Source organism: Orbicella faveolata, unplaced genomic scaffold, assembly GCF_042242905.1.
Source record: "Orbicella faveolata isolate gen_17 unplaced genomic scaffold, um_ofav_v1 contig_36, whole genome shotgun sequence".
Taxonomy (NCBI): Eukaryota; Metazoa; Cnidaria; class Anthozoa; order Scleractinia; family Merulinidae; genus Orbicella; species Orbicella faveolata.
The window spans coordinates 1805907-1822301 of record NW_028301565.1 but is presented as its reverse complement, the minus strand read 5'-3'; the positions used below and the strand labels follow the sequence as shown (position 1 = coordinate 1822301).

General features: G+C 39.8%; 1 protein-coding gene across 4 annotated transcripts in view; it reads left to right on the top strand.

Moving 5' to 3' along the window:
- LOC110053852 (sushi, von Willebrand factor type A, EGF and pentraxin domain-containing protein 1-like) overlaps positions 1-16395 on the top strand; it is a 49765-nt gene that overhangs the window by 20794 nt on the left and 12576 nt on the right. For 3 of the 4 annotated variants that reach the window (XM_089274785.1, XM_089274783.1, XM_089274784.1), the window contains 30 exons: positions 167-340; positions 454-627; positions 716-889; positions 1055-1228; positions 1485-1658; positions 2273-2446; positions 2893-3066; positions 3587-3760; positions 3929-4102; positions 4376-4549; positions 4756-4929; positions 5323-5496; positions 6043-6216; positions 6543-6716; positions 7102-7275; positions 7522-7695; positions 7906-8079; positions 8430-8603; positions 9156-9329; positions 9661-9834; positions 10334-10507; positions 10716-10889; positions 11134-11307; positions 11677-12045; positions 12398-12571; positions 12851-13024; positions 13530-13703; positions 13970-14143; positions 14803-14976; positions 15438-15611. In XM_089274785.1, the coding sequence (XP_089130911.1) occupies positions 167-340; positions 454-627; positions 716-889; positions 1055-1228; positions 1485-1658; positions 2273-2446; positions 2893-3066; positions 3587-3760; positions 3929-4102; positions 4376-4549; positions 4756-4929; positions 5323-5496; positions 6043-6216; positions 6543-6716; positions 7102-7275; positions 7522-7695; positions 7906-8079; positions 8430-8603; positions 9156-9329; positions 9661-9834; positions 10334-10507; positions 10716-10889; positions 11134-11307; positions 11677-12045; positions 12398-12571; positions 12851-13024; positions 13530-13703; positions 13970-14143; positions 14803-14976; positions 15438-15611 (5415 nt within the window). The remainder of the gene's footprint in view (positions 1-166; positions 341-453; positions 628-715; positions 890-1054; positions 1229-1484; positions 1659-2272; positions 2447-2892; positions 3067-3586; positions 3761-3928; positions 4103-4375; positions 4550-4755; positions 4930-5322; positions 5497-6042; positions 6217-6542; positions 6717-7101; positions 7276-7521; positions 7696-7905; positions 8080-8429; positions 8604-9155; positions 9330-9660; positions 9835-10333; positions 10508-10715; positions 10890-11133; positions 11308-11676; positions 12046-12397; positions 12572-12850; positions 13025-13529; positions 13704-13969; positions 14144-14802; positions 14977-15437; positions 15612-16395) is intronic. The other variant, XM_020760152.2, reaches the window with a different exon arrangement.

The window sequence follows — 16395 nt, the reverse complement described above, 5'->3', positions numbered from 1 at the left end:
CTGATTAAGGGTTAAGTGATCTTGTCTGGTTGAAAGAACCTGTGGTTATTCGTGAATCTGTGGTTATCGTTTTAGACTTAACATTGTCTGTGGTCTACAAACTAAGATCAGTCGATGCATTGTTGGTTGAAAAAGGTTATATTATTTTCTGTCATCCTATGATTAGCGAATGACTGTGGTCCCTTGGCGGTACCCAAGAACGGTTCTTCCTTTGGAAATGAGACAACCTATCCAAACAAGATGATCTTCAGCTGTGACAAAGGTTTTATTCTGATTGGCTCAGTGATCAGACAGTGCCAGGCAAACAGAACCTGGAGTGGACTTGACACTTCTTGCAAAGGTGAGAGAAAGCGTGAATCCCTATGAGGATATACGTTACAAAAATACATTCCAAGTACATTTTCTCCAATCAAGAACATTAAACTTCTGACATTTGTTGTTCTTTTCTTAAAGCGATTGACTGTGGGTTCTTGGGTGTGCCATTGAATGGGTCATCATCTGGTGATCTGACAGTGTTTCCAAACACAAAGCGCTTCGCATGTGACCCTGGATTTCTTTTGGGAGGGTCGTCCAAGAGAACTTGTCAAGCCAATGGAAATTGGAGTGGATACAATACCACGTGTACAGGTTGGCACCAAATTTCATATTCAATAGGAGTTCTTAGACAATAGTCTATAATACCTTTTAAACAATCTGTCAAAACAATTATTTTCAGCTATTGATTGTGGACATCCTCCTTCACCAAGAAACGGAACGGTGCACGGTGAACGGACAACTTATCCCAACATTTTAAGGTTCAAATGTGACGAAGGATTCACACTCCTTGGCTCAACTGCGAGAAAATGCCGAACAAATGGAACATGGAGTGGTGTTGATCCTGTTTGCCAAGGTACCAACGTTGTTCGTTGTTATTCCAAATATTTGAGGTGCGTGGTAATTTCATCCATTTAACCACATATTGCACTGTTGAAGTGGTATTGACTGATTGTTAGTATGAGAGCAATGTTACTTGCGGAGGCTTGCAGTAATGACCTATGGGCTTTTTGTGTTTCAGCTAACGACTGTGGAAAGCTTCACATTCCTCAAAACGGATCCTTGCTCGGGAATAAGACAACCTTTCCTAACTTTGTCACCTTTAGTTGCGATGAAGGGTTTATTCTAAAAGGATCCAAGGTCAGGCATTGTCAAGCTAATAAGACATGGACTGGCGAAGTCACTTATTGTGATGGTAAGTAGGCAACTTTGTACAAATTGAACATCCCTCTGAAATAGCCCTGCTTGAAATCTCACGATAGCGTAATAAAACTTGCTGTCAACTGCATAATGGCTCTTTACAGCAAATCCACTGACCAAACAACGCTGCTTCTATTCTGTAATTTTAAATTTCCATAGATTTTGACAACGAAAAAAACAGTATTCAAAATCGTCGCTAACCCACTTGCTGTTTATCTTCTACCTAACAATGTTTACCTTTTCTTTTGCAGCTGTTAATTGTGGTCCGTTGGTCATTCCCAAGAATGGTTCTTTATCGGGCACCTCGACGGTATTTCCTAATAGCATACAGTTTCAATGTGATCCAGGATTTATTCTCAGTGGTTCGTCAATCCGTACGTGCCAGGCAAATGGCACATGGAGTGGATTGACGACCTTGTGCAGCGGTAAGATGTTACATTCAGGAAGATTCATAGCTTCTGTAAGTTGTTCGTTTCCTGTGCATTCAAAACCATGGCACTTTGTTTTGGGAAATTCAGGTACTCATTGTTTGTACGCGTCCTTGTTGTTCGCAAAACATTGCATTGTTTTATTTGCAAAGCTGGCTTAATGATCATGCAGACGTCATCTCCTCTAACAACAAAGTGACACAACCTTGTTCAAACACGTTTCTACAGATGAGATCTTCGACCTTTGAAATCGAATTTTTGGGTGATCACATGACAGAGATATATCAGAGGCGCACCCAAAGGACCACTTTAACGTTGACCCTGTATTGGTAGGCCTTGTCTTTCAAAGTAAAGCGAAAAACGTAAAATGTTAGTCATATGGTGAGATAAAAAAGAACCTGGTAGTACTGATCTCACTCTACCGCAAAAATTCTTGCGCAAATAATCTTGGTTATCGACCTTCCAAAATACTAAATTGTGGCAGTTTTTCCAAGTCATTCATATTATCTGCTGACTCGTAATGATTTGCAGAATGACAGGCAGACGGACGGTATACAGACAAAAACTGCACAAAAATAAGTCAGAGTTAACCGTTCTGTTGTTTCTCCCAGCTATCGACTGTGGGAAGCTGCAAGCGCCGCAAAACGGAAGCGTCTTCGGTAGAAATACCACATATCCCCACACGCTGCGATTTACCTGCGATGTGGGGTTTTCACTGTTTGGATCCAGCGATAGAAAGTGTCAGGCGAATGGAACGTGGAGTGGAACCAACGCCCTCTGTCAAGGTGAAAAGAGCGTTAACCAGGGGTACTTACCATTTACATGGGAAAACCGGAAATTCCAGTTAGAAAATCAAATGGTTCGCGACTTTCCGTTTGGGAAGCTTAAGAAAATATGGGCTGTGATTTGAGATGATGCTATTTTTCTGCTCTTTTAGGTCTCTCTAGCTGATGTGGATATACTTTATAGCGATTCCCTCTCACACAAAGTCGCATTTAATTGTTTAATACTTATGCCTGAAATTTCCAACCGGATGGTTTTTGTAAATGGTAAGCACCCCAGAACTCTTGTTTAACAAAAACTTAATATAACTGTTTGAGCAACAGAAGGGCAAAAGTAGTCCATTTGTTTGTTAAGTAAAGCATTTTCTGTACTCAGTTTTTATCAAAACAGTTAGTATCTCTATTTTATAATCTTCCGATCTGTGCTTTCTACTTTATTTCTGATTTAGCAAACGACTGCGGCACTTTATCAGTCCCACTGAATGGCACACTATCTGGGAACTTAACAACATACCCCAACAAAGTAATCTTTCGATGCGACGATGGTTTTACTCTGAGAGGATCCGCAGAGAGACGGTGCCAACCTAACAAACATTGGAGTGGCTATGACACATTTTGTGAAGGTACATTTTCATTGTTCTTTAAGCAGAACAACAGCTCGAGGTTTTGCCGTCGTCAATTCGTTTCTTTATGAATTGTTTCTAAGCCGCAGGCTTTCTATATCGACGTGGAGGGCTAATGAATTCGTTTTAAAAGTGATGACTTAAATAATATAATTATTGGGTAAACATTTATGTTGCTGTCCTTCTTACGTTATAAAGAACTCGGTAGCATCTCATGTATGGCGGCTTTGCATAATCTTTTCCCAATGAGCGGAGTGATTAACTTTTGCACTGTCGTTTTTAAGCTAAGCTGAGCCAAGTGTCATTATGAACACCACGAGACCATACCAACAAGCCTTCATAGCTCGAGTTGTAGAGAACATCACCATTGTCTGAGAAGGGAGCCTCAGGTAGCCATGAGGTTTCTAAATAGCAACATTATAAGGTGTTATGCGCCCAGGAGCAGGAAGAAGATTGAGTGCATGAGTGTTGCTTCATTACGAAGATAACCTTTCGTTTGATTGCTTTCGATTTTTTCCAGGAAAGGATTGTGGTCCCCTGCGTGCCCCTGTCAATGGTTCTGCTATTGGAAATCTATCTGTTTTTCCGAATAAAGTATTGTTTCAGTGCGATGAAGGATTCATTTTAAAGGGGTCTGAAACTAGGCAATGCCAGGCTAATGGACTATGGACTGGAAATGGGACTACTTGCAAAGGTGAGAGTAAAACTAGAGTTACACTCGTGCAAACAAATTCCACTTGTATCGCCCAGAATAGGTAGGACTACGTTAGTTGTCACACCCCAGCTGCGCTGAATGAGTTGTTCAAAGCAGATTGCAAATTAAGTTCTTATATATTTTATCTTGCCTTGGATATTATTTTAGCCGTAGACTGTGGTCGTCTTCAGTCACCCTTAAATGGGTCATTGTCTGGTAATCAGACGGTGTACCCCAACACTGTTCGATTGTGGTGCGATCCAGGATTTGTTATTTATGGCTCCTCGATTAGAACGTGCCGATCTAACGGAACCTGGGATGGCTCCGAAACGTTTTGTGAAGGTAAGACTGTCTTTTAAGTTGTCGTTTTTGAAGTGGTTAAGCAGTAATGGTGCAACAGTGTAACCGATCTTAACTTTATCCCATATTTTTATTAATATGAATTAATTAATGATCCTAACAGTAAATGGCCTAGCTTGTCTCTAGTCTAGTCTCCCTATTGTTGGCAAGTTAGAGCGTCCAAACGTATGCCAAAGGTCATGGATTTCACTGAAGTCCAATGCTCAGAAAAAAATGAATACATGTTACTCACTGAGTATGATATTCTTGTTAAAGCTATTGATTGTGGAAAGCTACTTGCTCCTCGAAATGGTTCCATGGTTGGTAAAGAAACTACATACCCGAATTCCTTGAAGTTCAGTTGTGATGAAGGTTTCATCTTGAGTGGCTCCTGGCTAAGGAAATGTCAAACAAATGGTACATGGAGTGGCAATGAAACAAAATGCCAAGGTTTGATTAACCTTCCTTCCTTTAATTTTTGATTGTGACACTTATTTTGTTATTCAGCTGTATGCAAATCTAAAGAACACACAAAAAATTGTTGTTGTTGCTGTTGTTGTTGTTGTTATTATTTTTCACTATTGTGAGATTGGATCCTTTACTTAGAAAGAAGTGTTGTTTATAATTTGAAAAAACATCGATGTTACTTTATGCAGCACAAGATTGTGGTTCCCTGGCAGTCCCAGCAAACGGGTCTTCTAATGGAGATCTGACCGTATTTCCAAACAAGAAAGTATTTGGCTGTGATGAAGGGTTTCTTCTCAGGGGGTCTAATGTAAGAAATTGTCAGGCTAACGGAACATGGAGTGGAAATCAGACATTCTGTGAAGGTAGGTTTTTTTAAAGTTTTCGTTTCATTCAAAACGATCACTTGAAAGTTTTTTTGTAAAATTTCTCGTTGTTGTTATTTGTCGTCAAAAACTATTACCATTAGTACATTTATTTTTTTGTCAGAAATATTTGACTTCAGTTTTTAACTCGGTAATGCAAACCTTCATCCTTCAGCAGTCGATTTTACGTTATCATGTGCTTTTAACGTAATCGTCTTACTTTCTGTGGAGTTTCTAATAAAAACTGATCATTAATTGAAGCAGCATAAGTATGAAATCTGAGTTCCTTCAACATACTTATCTTCCATCAATGACGAAAACGTGATCATTGGAAATATTTTTATATGTTTAAGAATATGGTAATTTATTCCGTTGAATTTACTTTTTTCCTAGCTGTCGACTGTGGTCCTTTATCTGCTCCCATGAACGGTTCCTTCTCTGGTAACTCCACGGTGTTCCCCAATAGGGTGCTATTTAATTGTGATCCTGGATTCATTCTCAATGGATCCACCATAAGAACATGCCAACCTAATGGAACATGGAGTGGTTTTCTAACCGTGTGCAGTGGTAGGTCTGAAGAAAGCTTCACCAAACATTCAAATGGGTCTGGGTTTCTTGTTACTTAAATTGAACATGCTGCTGTTATGCCAGGTTTCTTATTAGTTCACTGAAACCGCTCCTTTACGCATATAACTCGCAGCGTGGGAGATAAATGTCTTTCAGTTGAACAACTTCGATTCAGTCATCTCCATTCGATATCCATTTTCAACTCTTATTCTTCGTAACCGCTAATGCCAGAGCAGTTAATGCGATCGTTACGTTACAATCTCGCTGAATCAATGTCATGTCTTCTACCGTTGAAGTTCTTCATCAACTCATGTGTTCCTCGCATACTTAAGCATTCGAAAAGTATTCATTCTTCCGTGGTACTTTCAGGGCTCAATAATCGAATGGGCGGACGGACGACGAGTACATCACTTCATCATTTCAGGTCCATTACGTCTTAAATTTGGTGTCTATATTCTTCTGTCGAGAGTGGTTGAAGGTAGCCATGAAAACTGCCATTGTTCTTTCCACTTGTTATGTGCCTTTTTTAACGATATTGCTTTTCAGTTATTGACTGTGGTCGTCCTCAACCTATACAAAATGGAAGTGTCATAGGAAAAGAGACAGTTTATCCAAATTTTGTAAAATATAGTTGCGATGACGGATTCGTCCTTCGTGGCCCTTCAAAGATAAAATGCCAAGCAAATGGAACTTGGAGCAAGACTTTAAGCTTTTGTGAAGGTTAATATTCGTTAATTTTCTTTTATTTATCCCTCTTCGTCCCCAGGAGGACATAAGGCTTCTACTGTAGTTCCCCAGCTCAATCTGTTCTCAACCCTCTTCTTAGCCGTGCCACAAGACATGCCTATCGCATCTACAGCTAGTTATCTATTAATGGTGATTATATCACAAGTTTAATCGGCAAGAATGTGCAAACCTGGCACGACAGTGGTAATTATTCTAATGTTATCTAAACCTCCTTTTTTCGTCTTAGCAGTCTACTGCATAGGAAGTTTAGACAATTCTGTTGTCGATATTGAGCTTTGACGTCATTAAATTTTCTACAGCTAAGGATTGTGGTGCTCTTGCTGTACCTCTGAACGGTTCTATCGCTGGACGGAAGACAACCTTCCCAAATACAGTGACATTCAGCTGCGATGAAGGTTTCCTTTTAAATGGGTCTACAGTCAGGCGATGTCAAGCCGATGGGTCTTGGAGTGGTATTGAGACCTCGTGTAAAGGTAAGATCGCTTTCCATATCAGGGAAGATGGAATCTTATCCAAACTCTAATAACCCACTTGCTTCTTAGGTTATTTCTGCAGGCCCTAACACTTTTCAGCACAATTCGTTTTCTTAGTAAAAACAAAAGTTCAAACTCATAAAAGTTCAAAAAGAGAGAAAGTGGCTACCTGTGCTATATCCCTTAGTAACTCTTACACGAAGAAAATATTGAGAACAACAGGCAGTTACTCCAAAGAACGGATCCCACATACAACAACGCTACTGTTAATGGGAATTCTCGAAAACATGTTGCCCTATTTTACAAACTGTTCTTAGAGTGACTCACAGAGTATGGTAGCTGTATTCAGCCCTTGTCCAAGTACTTACTGAATGTTTTTATCCAGCTGTCGACTGTGGTCCTTTGTCTGTTCCTGCAAACGGCTCGGCCTCTGGTAACAACACAGCGTTTCCCAACAGTATGCTGTTCAACTGCGATCCTGGGTTTATTCTGAGTGGATCGTCCAAGAGAACGTGTCAGCCTAATGGAACATGGAGTGGGTTTGCAACTGTGTGTACCGGTAGGCTTCAAATATACCTTCCTTCACAAACGTGGTTTCAGTTTCTTCATAGAGGCTAAGGTTTGCCTGTTGCACTGGTAACATAACAATTGCCAAAAAACGCAAATTTAACCATGCGTCGTACTGGTACTGTAAACAACTGCGAAACCTACACGAATAATACCATTAAAGACAGGATGCATTATATCACTTTTTGTGCTACAACAATGTTTTACTATTAACATTAGTATCTTCATCTTTATCCAGCAAACGATTGTGGCTCCTTGGCAGTCCCCACCAATGGTTCCTCTACGGGTAAACTTACAACCTTTCCAAACAAGATACTCTTTCGTTGCGATGAGGGATTTCATCTGAGAGGTTCTCATATCCGGCATTGTCGAGAAAATGGAACTTGGAGTGGGACTGAGACATTTTGCCAAGGTAATTTAATGTCGCTTTTATACTTCTCTTTCGCTGTAGGTCAGTTGATCTCTTCAGTATATATCTCTATGAACCTAGGATGGTTCAAGATTGAAATCGGTTTAGATGGGAGATGGTATTTGCACTTATTACTAAATCGAATTATACCAGTAGAGAGATGTAGAACTTCACAATTATGAACTTCTTCGTTTCTTGAAAACTTATTTCTAGCTGTCGACTGTGGTCCTTTGTCCGTTCCCATAAACGGTTCTTCTTCTGGTGACTCAACAGTGTTCTCCAATAATGTGTTATTTAAATGTGATCCTGGATTCATTCTCAATGGATCCACCATAAGAACGTGCCAGCCTAATGGATCATGGAGCGGTTTTCCAACCTTGTGTAGTGGTATGTCTCAGGCAAAAAATAAAGATAGTAACAATAGTAAAAACGAATAGCTATCAGCTTTCTCCAGAAAAAGTTTTGTTTTTCTACATTTTTATTCTTTTGAGATGAAAGAAAAGTGAAAACTTTTTTCCTTTGCAGTATATGTGAAACGATTTAATGTACATGTTAACAGTCATGAAGTGCCTTGTATAATTGTTTGAAATGTGGGTTTGATTTTATAATTATAATCATTTCATTGTATTCGGATGCCGTCAGATCAATCATGGGCTCGGTGAATTACGGTAATCACCGAACACAATCTTGCATCCAATCAAATCCAGTTCGTCCTGATTTTAACCACTTTTTTCTAGCTGTCGATTGCGGTCCTTTATCTGTTCCCATGAACGGCTCCTCTTCTGGTAACATTACAGTGTTCCCAAATAGTGTGCAATTTAACTGTGACCCCGGATTCATTGTTCATGGATCAGTAATAAGGACGTGCCAGGCTAACGGAACATGGAGTGGATTTCAAACGTTATGTACTGGTATGTTAAAAGCAAACATGGGTGAAAATGCACTCAACCGCCAGGCGTCATACTTGAACACTTCAATCACGAAAGCTACAGCAACTTTCGTTTTGCTGCACGCTCTTCTTAATGTCACATCCGATAGGTGATCATCGTAGCTGTCGAATTGCTACCTCTGATTTGCTGCTGTTCTTCACATATTGTTATCGCGTAACCGGGTTTGTAATACGTTTGCTTCTGGTAGCTGAACACCTAAGGCCAGTGCTATACCGCAAAATACATGTGCGCCGCTGTTTCGTTTTATTCCAATAGACTTTGTTTTCTTTCACTGAATCTAATTTGTTATCGCCTATTTTGCCTGACGTGCACATATTAGTTCACTGAGTAAGTGCAGCCATTTTTGTAGTATTTGTCTTTGCGAAAGCGCCTTGAGGCGGACGGACGGGCGATCACCATCCAACGTAAATATTTGAAATACGCTCTGTTAAGTTTAGTTTTATCGTAGTTGAATATAATAAAACTTGCGTAACATTTCACTCTGTATGTTTTCTGCGCGCCATTCCTATTTAGCTATTGACTGTGGTAAGCCCAAGCCATTACAGAATGGAAGTATCATCGGGGAACAAACAGAGTATCCAAACTTTGTGTATCACAGATGTGATGATGGATTCGTCCTGCGTGGTCCCTCAAAGATAAAATGCCAGACAAATGGAATATGGAGTACGACCACCAGCTTTTGTGAAGGTATACATATGACAATTACATATGACAGTTAATTCCTATTTAATTTGTACATAATACTAAAGCAACAAAAAAGACGTAGAAAAGTATGTCAGATGGAAACTGACTTACGTTGTAGGCCGCTCGTTCAGGAAAAAGATTTATAGTAGGGTATAGTCACAATAAGTCTGTAGCGAAGTAATATGGCAATATTCGAAAAGCTTTTGTATATCTGAGAGTTTCTAAAGATGATGGGTACGTTCTTTCCATTTGAGTCAAACGAATTTAGCATTTTTGCATCTGGTTAACACTATTGAACATAAAGATAAAAGATACGCTCTTGGCTTTCTTGCAGCCAAAGATTGCGGTACCCTTGCCGTGCCTGTGAACGGTTCTATTAATGGACGTGAAACAACCTTCCCTAATGAAGCTATTTTTAGTTGCGACGAGGGATTCATTTTGAACGGATCGACTGTGAGGCGTTGTCAATCGGATGGCACATGGAGTGGTATTCGTACATCGTGTCATGGTGAGATAACATAGCCAGCACAGCCGCACTATCAAGCTCGGTATACAAAAATAGTAAAGCATAAAGCGCTATATAAATAACGAAAGCGTGCATCAAAAGCCAACGAGGCACGCTTGTGACGAGAGCAAAGCAAACATCGCTTCGCTAGAGAAATTTTTTTCCAGTGGCAGTGTTAAAAAACAATTGATTCATTCTTAAGCTCTACATCCTCGAGTAATGATGCACGCGGGAAGTTTGGAGAGCACTCGATAAGCTAGAGTTGATCTCGGCTGCCGCGTCTTTCGCTTCTGTCGTGCTCTCCAAACTTCCCGCCTGCATTATAAAAAAAAAAAGAATTGGTTGTTTCCCTTTTCTTCCACGATAGCAACCGCGCCACATTTGAACGCAACAGGACCTCAAGAAATGCTAAATTTCCATAACAGAAATTACAATTTTTTGTTTCTTGTTTCATACTGTCTTGTTTAAATGTACCATACCGTTTCTATTTATTCTCTTGTAGCTGTCGATTGTGGCCCTTTGTCAGTTCCCATAAATGGCTCATCGTATGGTGACTCCACGGTTTTCCCAAATAGTATGCTATTTAAATGCGATCCTGGATTTCACCTCAATGGATCATCAACGAGGATTTGCCAGGCAAATGGAACTTGGAGTGGCTTGGCGGTCAGATGTGTTGGTATGTTGTTGGCAAAAGGCCAGAGGTCTTGTAGAACCTTGCAATATAGGCGTTTCTCGTTAGATTGAATTTGCCGTCGTCCCGCGTTTTACGGAATTGATTATCCTTCACGGGAACAACATGTTTTTTTTTTTTTTGTCGACATATTTTCACTATCCGGCAAGACACCATTTCACTTTTAACCCACATTGTTTTAATTTCTGTTCAGCGAAAGATTGTGGTCCCCTGGCAGTCCCAACAAATGGCTCCTCTACTGGTGATCTGACAGTCTTTCCAAACAGGATGCTCTTTAGTTGTGATGAAGGATTTCTTCTGAGGGGATCTGACGTCAGGCATTGTCAAGCAAATGGGAACTGGAGTGGAAATCAGACATTTTGCAAAGGTTCACGATGTTTCCATTTTATACACTGACATGCAGTTGGATATGTTCGCTTGCAAAGCGCAGAAGTGAAGAAATTTATTTTCATTCGCAGATAAAAAAAGTGCGACTTCGGTTTCATGGTTGCTTCGAGATATCTGTCGGCCATATCTGTTGCGATATATGACAGGCGCTTGTAAATAGTTAACCAGATAAATAGAAAAATACTATTCTTCTAAGTCTTTTCTTTTTATGAATATGTTTGTAGCTGTCGACTGTGGTCCTTTACCTGTTCCTATTAATGGCTCCTCTTCTGGTGACTCCACGGTGTTCCCCAATAATGTTGTGTTTAACTGTGACCATGGATTCATTCTCAGTGGATCCACCATGAGAACGTGTCGGCCTAATGGAACGTGGAGTGGACTGCCAAACCTATGTAGGGGTATGTTTGAAGCAAAAACTTGAAGAAAATAAAAAGGCATGTGGGTTACATACGATACTTTTCGGATTTAAGTCTTATCCAGGGTCTATCCATGCAAATGAAGTTGGTTATTTTTAAAGTAGCAATCTGCATAAGAAAAGAGGTACGTGTTGTTATGTCCGTTTTCTGAGCACTTGTTTCGTGAACGAACTTCTATATATGTAGACCATAAAACGAGTGCTGCTTCGTACAATATTTAACGCTATCCTCTCGTTTGGCCTTTACATATGAGGTCCTAGCCGCAGACATATCAACTCTCATACTAACTACAAACTTTATTCCGTTCTACTGACTACAAGATATTTTTTGTAAATTTATTTGATTGCCCAGCTGTTGACTGTGGTCCTTTATCTGTTCCCATGAATGGCTTCTCTTCTGGTGACTCCACGGTGTTCCCCAATAATGTGGTATTCAGCTGTGATCCTGGATTCATTCTAAATGGTTCCAAAACGAGGACGTGTCGGGGCAATGGAACATGGAGCGGAATTCAAGCCGTATGTAGTGGTAGGTTTTTGCTGTGGAAACGCATTCAAACACAAAAGAACTTCATGTTTAGATGTTTGTGTTCGTCATTGGTACTTAACTCCAAATGTCACTTTATTTTATACAAGACGTTCCTACTGTCTCAAATAAATCTTGTCCTTAGCACAACTTCTTTGACTGCGCTTACGTGTTCCCGAGGAGTATTGTACATCTATGGTAAGTACATGTATTCCCCCGCAGCTAGCTTCATATCGATACACATTCTGTAATGTCTCCGGTTTTGCGTGTGCGCGTTCATAGTTCATTTTTTCTTGTCGATCTCATCATTTTTGACACGTACTAAATATACTTATTTCCTCAGAATCAGTTCGAACGGGAAGGCGGACGAACGATTAATTAAATGCTATCATTTATTTTTTACATTTCTGGCAATTGAACGGTAATTTTTACATAATGCATCCATCCTTACTAGGTAGAATTTGATCCCTTTATATACAATGGCACTGATTTGTGAGGTGTTTGTGATTTTATATGCTTTGTCGCTTGTTTTGCATCATATTTCTTTCAGCTGTCGACTGTGGTCAGCCCCACCCGTTACAGAATGGAAGTATCATTGGAGAAAATACCGTGTACCCAAATTTTGTTACTCATCAGTGTGATGAAGGATTCATCCTTCGTGGTTCCCCTAAAATTAAATGCCAGGCAAATGGAACATGGAGCAGAACTTCAAGTTTTTGTGAAGGTAGAATTATTTATGAGGGACACTTTGAGAGAACTTTTAATTATGAACAGGTTATTAGATTAAAATCATAACGCGGATAGTTAGAGATTAATGTCCTCTTGAGAGTAGAGTATGTTGAAGCCAATAATTTTTTTCGTAAATGTTTAGATGATCTGGGTGAAATTGGCACAAACTATATTTCTACTGAAGACTTTCAGCTCCTTAGTTATCTGAATACAAAAAAAAGTGCAGCAGAACTATCTTAATTTGTCACAGCTAATTGCAATTTTTTTTCTACAGCTAAAGATTGCGGTATACTGTCTATTCCACTAAACGGTTCCTTGACTGGGAGTGAAACGACCTTCCCGAACGAAGTTACCTTTAGCTGCGATGAAGGATTTATTTTGAATGGGTCATCAGTCAGGCGTTGTCTATCCGATGGGTCTTGGAATGGTATTCAGACCTCTTGTGAAGGTGAACCTGCTCTTATGAATGGTTACTTAATAAATTCAGAGACCATAACAATCTGACATTTTACTCTCGCACTCCGTAAAATAAACGAAACGAAATAGAAACTGAGTGGAAAATGAACAAGTGCTAGAGCAGCGTAGTTTCCTTCCATTTTATTATGGCAATTAATGGCTATATTACGCTCTAGATTTATTATTTACTAGCTAGCGAATTCACTCTGGAAGGAGAGAATTCCTGAGAAGTTGGGAGCTGGTGGCTTCCCTCTTTTATTCTCAACCTTAAACAAAGACCTTTTAGTTTGCATTGGTAGATGGGTGTGATATAATCCCCCTTCTAAGTCTCGATCTATGATTTAGACTTTGACTGATGAGGTCAAAGTCACCTTAGGAATAATAAGGTCTTTGGATGAGAGATGATCTTAAAACGCCGTCAACTAAAAGTCGGTAGGAATAGTTCACTTATCATTCGCGATTTCTTTCTAATCTCCGTTTTGGTTTTAAACTTCCAGCTGTCGATTGTGGTCCTTTATCTGTTCCTATGAACGGTTCGGCTTTCGGTGACTCCACAGTGTTCCCTAACAGTGTGCTATTTAAATGCGATTCTGGTTTCCTTCTCACTGGATCATCCAAAAGGACTTGCCAGCCCAATGGGACGTGGAATGGGCTTACAACCATGTGTGTTGGTAGGTTTGAAATAACAAACACATATTCCGCTCGCTTGTGTAACCACACCTTTTGTTAATTTCTTCACAAAGAGAAAAGACTAGTTTCGCTCCATACATGACGTTTTTATGTAATTTATATAACTTTTTCTACACATAGAACCCCATCGGCGTAAAAATATTAGCTTTATTTTAGTCCTGTAGTTACCAACATAGGCGTGTAACAAAACGACTACGAATTGCCGTACAATATTTTTATAAGAAAATCTATATAACTTTGTATCCAGCGCGAGATTGTGGTCCCCTTACAGTCCCAACAAATGGTTCTTCTACTGGTGATCTGACAGTCTTTCCAGACAAGATCGACTTTAATTGTGATGAAGGATTTATCCTCAGAGGATCTCGTAGCAGGCGATGTCAGGCAAATGGAACATGGAGTGGAAATCAGACATATTGTGAAGGTTGTAGATTTTAGATGTTTGCTTCCGAGATTTTTGCAGTCGAAGTAATTCTCAAAAAGGAAAACATGAATACAGAGCTAAAAACCCAAATTTTAGCGGTCTTTCTTAGCGGTATACCCCCGAGATTAAAATACTCTGGTCGTAGACTCTTTGGAGTGTACCTGACAAGTTCGAGGCTCGGTGGACTAATCGTTAGCACACAGTATTCCGGATTAACCGGTCTGGACTTGATCCTGGCCAGGTCATTGAGTTGTGTTAATTTAAACTCTAAGGGGTCTAAGTATTTGTGCTGTAGCAACAAGTATTATAATCAGTGTAAGTAACTGTACATTAGTATTGTAAGTAGTGTAATGGAGTAGATGTATTAGCATTGTAAGTAACCGTAATATTATTGTAGGCAGTGTCTGTGACAATGTCAGATGTTGTAAAGGGGTCCATGCTCAAAGTAACCCTGCGATGGACCAGCATCCTATCCAGTGGGAAGTAGATCTCCAGCGTTAAGGGACATTTTGTCTTCAAGCATGTGGAGCCTAATATGTTTGTTGTTATTAGTTGCATTCATAAGGTGTACCAGTTCCCGGATATATCACACTTGCAGAGGGTGCAGACACGTTCAGCTCCGATCCTAATTGAACTTATTTGATTAAACACATTTTTAGCTGTCGACTGTGGTCCTTTGACTGTACCCATGAACGGTTCCTCTTCGGGCGACTTGACTGTGTTTCCGAACAGTATGCACTTTATCTGCGATCCTGGCTTCATTCTCAATGGATCCTCCATCAGGACCTGCCAACCTGATGGAACATGGAGTGGACGAACAACCATATGTGTGGGTAGGTTTCAAGCAAAAGTATCTTTCTTCTCTTTTTTACTTTACTAAATAAGTCTTTTGAGGGATGAAATACTCTGGGAAACATTGTTATAATTTAATAGTCGATGGGGTTTTTTCAGCACTAATTTAATAACAACCTTGGCAGTGTTCATCGTCCATGAGAGGATATACCATGAAGGGATGACATGTTCAGATCGCGTCAAGTGTAGATCGGAAAGGAGTTCTATCGCTATTTATTTGCAAACCATTGCATTTTGGGCCAATGAATAAATGACCTTACGAAAATAGGAATATCAAAAAATCTTGCTTTAATTGAAGCGTTCGAGTTTATAGTGCACTGGCGACGACTCATTAGAGTAACATTATCGCATAATTAACTGTCCACAGTTACCAAATGACACTCTCCACAAATGGTCCACTTTCAAACTACATGTAAATCATAGTCGTTTCTCTTGCTTTCAGCTGTCGACTGTGGTCCTTTACCTGTTCCCATGAACGGTTCCTCTTCTGGTAACTCCACGGTGTTCCCCAATGGTGTTAGATTTAACTGTGATCCTGGATTCAATCTCAATGGATCCACCATAAGAACGTGCCAACCTAATGGAACATGGAATGGTTTTTCAACCATATGTAGTGGTATGTTTGACGCACCGACAGCAATATTGTTCTACTGTACGCTTCTCATCACAGAGTAAACTGTGCGCTGACGTCAGAAAAAGAAATCTAGACGCTCCAAGAGCGTTTAGTCGGGCTTCGTATCGTAAAATAAAATCATACTTACAAATATGGAACACAATAAAAACAAATAAAACAATCAGGACATTTAACACAAGAGTTTAGCTTAGATATTTACCACTCAAGTTGCTTCCTTGAGTATCCTCTTTATCCAGTTGCATGTTGTTTGCCTCAGCTTCGATTTTCACGAAGAAACCTGATTTTTTTCAACATCTGAGGTGTTCGTCTCTGCATCGTATGTTGTTAAGTACATGGTTATAGTTTTGTCATTGTTTCCGTAGTTTGAACCCACATAAGGCTCATTTGTTATCTCGTGAGAACGAGAATGAACTTTGCTAATTTGGTAGCTTTCAAGCTATAGAACTTGTGTACTGAACCGTTCCGAAAAAGTTCGCCATCTTATAAGGCTTGATTCTTTCTAAAACTTTCTTCACAAAACACAGCATTCTGTAAGTTATTTTGTTTACGAAGAGCGGGCACGATTGGGAAGCTGTCGCAATTCTCATTTCCAGATTCCACGCTAGGGACGCCTGGAAGAATGACCTCCCTTTTGGCGACCAAGGAAAACGGCCTGCATTTTTAGACTCTGGCTTTCGAAAGCCAGAAATAAACAGAAGTTTATTCTTTAGAAAACCGACCACTACGATACTGGTTTTCGAATATTCTTTGTAAGTTTCTATGGTCT